Below are 2440 nucleotides of genomic sequence, written 5' to 3' on the forward strand. Positions count from 1 at the left end.
TGATGATAACATTCTGTGGGCGGTTCTCCAGGGTTCTCTGTGGGCGAGGTGACGGTGAATTCCTCAGGACTCCTGCACCAGGTCCAGCTGCTCCACTTCCACCAGGTAACCCCGACCTCGCTGGGACCAGAACCGTCGTGTCCTACGCTGCCAGCAGCACTTAAACGCCTCTGTGTCCTCAGGTGTACCAGGCCTTCCGGATCAGCGTGGTGAGCAGTTGCCGTGGGAACGCAGGTAGGCGGCGCTGGGCGTGTCTGGGTCTGCATCCCGCCCTCTCGGTTCCACCTATGTTCTGCTTTTGTGTGCGCAGACCGACTCCCCAGCGTCTACCGCCTACGGGTTCCTTGGTTCCGAGAGGACTCCTTCACCACAGCCAGGTGACCTTCGTATTTCAGCCCGTTGGAAAGTTCTGAGGTTCTGGTTTGACCCGGTTGGTTCTGTGTGCCAGTGTGCCGTCGGCCTCGGAGATCTCAGGGATGCTTCACACCAGTGGCCCTGGAAACGCCTCTACTGTCCTGCTGCAGCTGCACACCGCCCCCAACTGCCAGTATAAGGTACTCCAGGACCTCCAGGTCCAACTCACCTACCAGAACCTCATCAGAACGGATCAGCAGAACCGAACCACCAGGCATTGCGGTGGCGTTCCTCCTCCGCCCGGTGATTCAGGTTCAGCGGTTTATTCAACGTGACTAAACTTTTCCTTCAGCTCAGTCTTCCATCGGACAGCTCACCTCCTGAGCTCTGACAGATCCAGAGACTGATTGGGTCCCACCACCAGAACCTCAAGGTTCTACCAGAACCGTTCTGATGATGGTTGTAGTTGCGATGAAGGTTGTTGACCAATGAGTGAATATCCTCTTTCCTGCCTCAGGTGTCGATCAGAACCTCCTTCCCCAAGGTTCTGGGACAGGTAGGCCACGTTCCTTCATCCTTTCAGAACTTCTTGTTGGGTTTGCTGATCTGAACCAGAACTGGATCGGTTCTGTTTCAGGTGCTGAGGTTCTGTGGTCCCATGGTTCCGGTCTACACCGCTGTCACTCTCCTGCTGGCCTGCAGGGGGCAGCTGTGCTCCATCCTGAGGTCGGGCGGAGCAGCAGACATGATGCAGGTGGTGAGCGCAGGCCTGCAGCCTCATCAGGTTCTCCTTCCTGTCTACCTGCTGCATGTTCTCCTCAGGTGAGCTCTGGCTCCGCCCTCCGTTCCCCCTCACCCTCACCTGGGTCACCTAATGGTTCTGTGGTTCTCTCAGCTGTAGCTGCCTTCAGGACGTCTCATCCGTCCTCGGTCTCCCCCCAGAGGACACTCTCCCCCCCACCTTCCCTGATGGGGTTGAAGGGGCGGAGTCACACGAGGAGTGGCCCCACCTCCTTTCTCCTCTGTTGTATGTTCTGGGAGCAGCTGTGGCGTTCTGGGGCAGCGCTCTGCTCCGCCTCCTCATCCGCCTCGTCTCCCTGTTTCTGGCTCCTTTGCACAGGTAGCGCAGAACAATCGGACCCCGCCGCTGGTCTGTCCTCATTTCTGACTCCTCCCTGCTGTGTTCCTGCAGACCGTCTGTCTCCAGAACCAGTGGAACGCTGAGTCTGCAGACCCAGTTCCTCCTGGGTGTCTGTCTGTATGCTGCAGCCTGGATGTTCTGTGGAGCTCTGGCCATCTTCACCTCCTGTCTGCTCCACCTGTACCGGGTACCACTGCAGAACCTCATTCACTGCATGCAGAACCTCATTTACTGCCTGTAGAACCTCATTCACTGCCTGTAGAACCTCATTCACTGCATGTAGAACCTCATTCACTGCATGTAGAACCTCATTCACTGCCTGTAGAACCTCATTCACTGCATGTAGAACCTCATTCACTGCCTGTAGAACCTCATTCACTGCATGTAGACCCTCATTCACTGCCTGTAGAACCTCATTTACTGCCTGTAGAACCTCATTTACTGCATGTAGAACCTCATTCACTGCCTGTAGAACCTCATTTACTGCCTGTAGAACCTCATTTACTGCATGTAGAACCTCATTCACTGCCTGTAGAACCTCATTCACTGCCTGTAGAACCTCATTCACTGCCTGTAGAACCTCATTCACTGCATGTAGAACCTCATTCACTGCCTGTAGAACCTCATTTACTGCCTGTAGAACCTCATTCACTGCCTTCAGAACCTCATTTACTACACGTAGAACCTCTTTTACTGCATGTAGAACCTCGTTTACTGCATGTAGAACCTCATTCACTGCATGTAGAACCTCATTCACTGCCTGTAGAACCTCATTAAATGCCTGTAGAACCTCATTCACTGCCTGTAGAACCTCATTCACTGCCTGTAGAACCTCATTCACTGCATGCAGAACCTCATTTACTGCGTGTAGAACCTCATTCACTGCGTGTAGAACCTCATTCACTGCGTGTAGAACCTCATTCACTGCGTGTAGAACCTCATTCA

The 2440-nt window shown here is 54.1% G+C and overlaps 1 protein-coding gene across 1 annotated transcript in view; it reads left to right on the forward strand.

The window, feature by feature from the left end:
* The window catches only part of pgap1 (post-GPI attachment to proteins 1), a 10941-nt gene extending 8785 nt beyond the window's left edge, over positions 1-2156 (forward strand). The window contains exons 15-22 of the mRNA XM_015397030.1: positions 32-105; positions 183-234; positions 311-377; positions 449-554; positions 872-910; positions 992-1176; positions 1250-1474; positions 1547-2156. Of these exons, the coding sequence (XP_015252516.1) occupies positions 32-105; positions 183-234; positions 311-377; positions 449-554; positions 872-910; positions 992-1176; positions 1250-1474; positions 1547-1736 (938 nt within the window). The 3' untranslated portion in view covers positions 1737-2156. The remainder of the gene's footprint in view (positions 1-31; positions 106-182; positions 235-310; positions 378-448; positions 555-871; positions 911-991; positions 1177-1249; positions 1475-1546) is intronic.
* Positions 2157-2440: the final 284 nt, after the last annotated feature.

This window comes from Cyprinodon variegatus, unplaced genomic scaffold (genome assembly GCF_000732505.1).
Source record: "Cyprinodon variegatus isolate N-32 unplaced genomic scaffold, C_variegatus-1.0 Scaffold834, whole genome shotgun sequence".
Classification (NCBI taxonomy): Eukaryota; Metazoa; Chordata; class Actinopteri; order Cyprinodontiformes; family Cyprinodontidae; genus Cyprinodon; species Cyprinodon variegatus.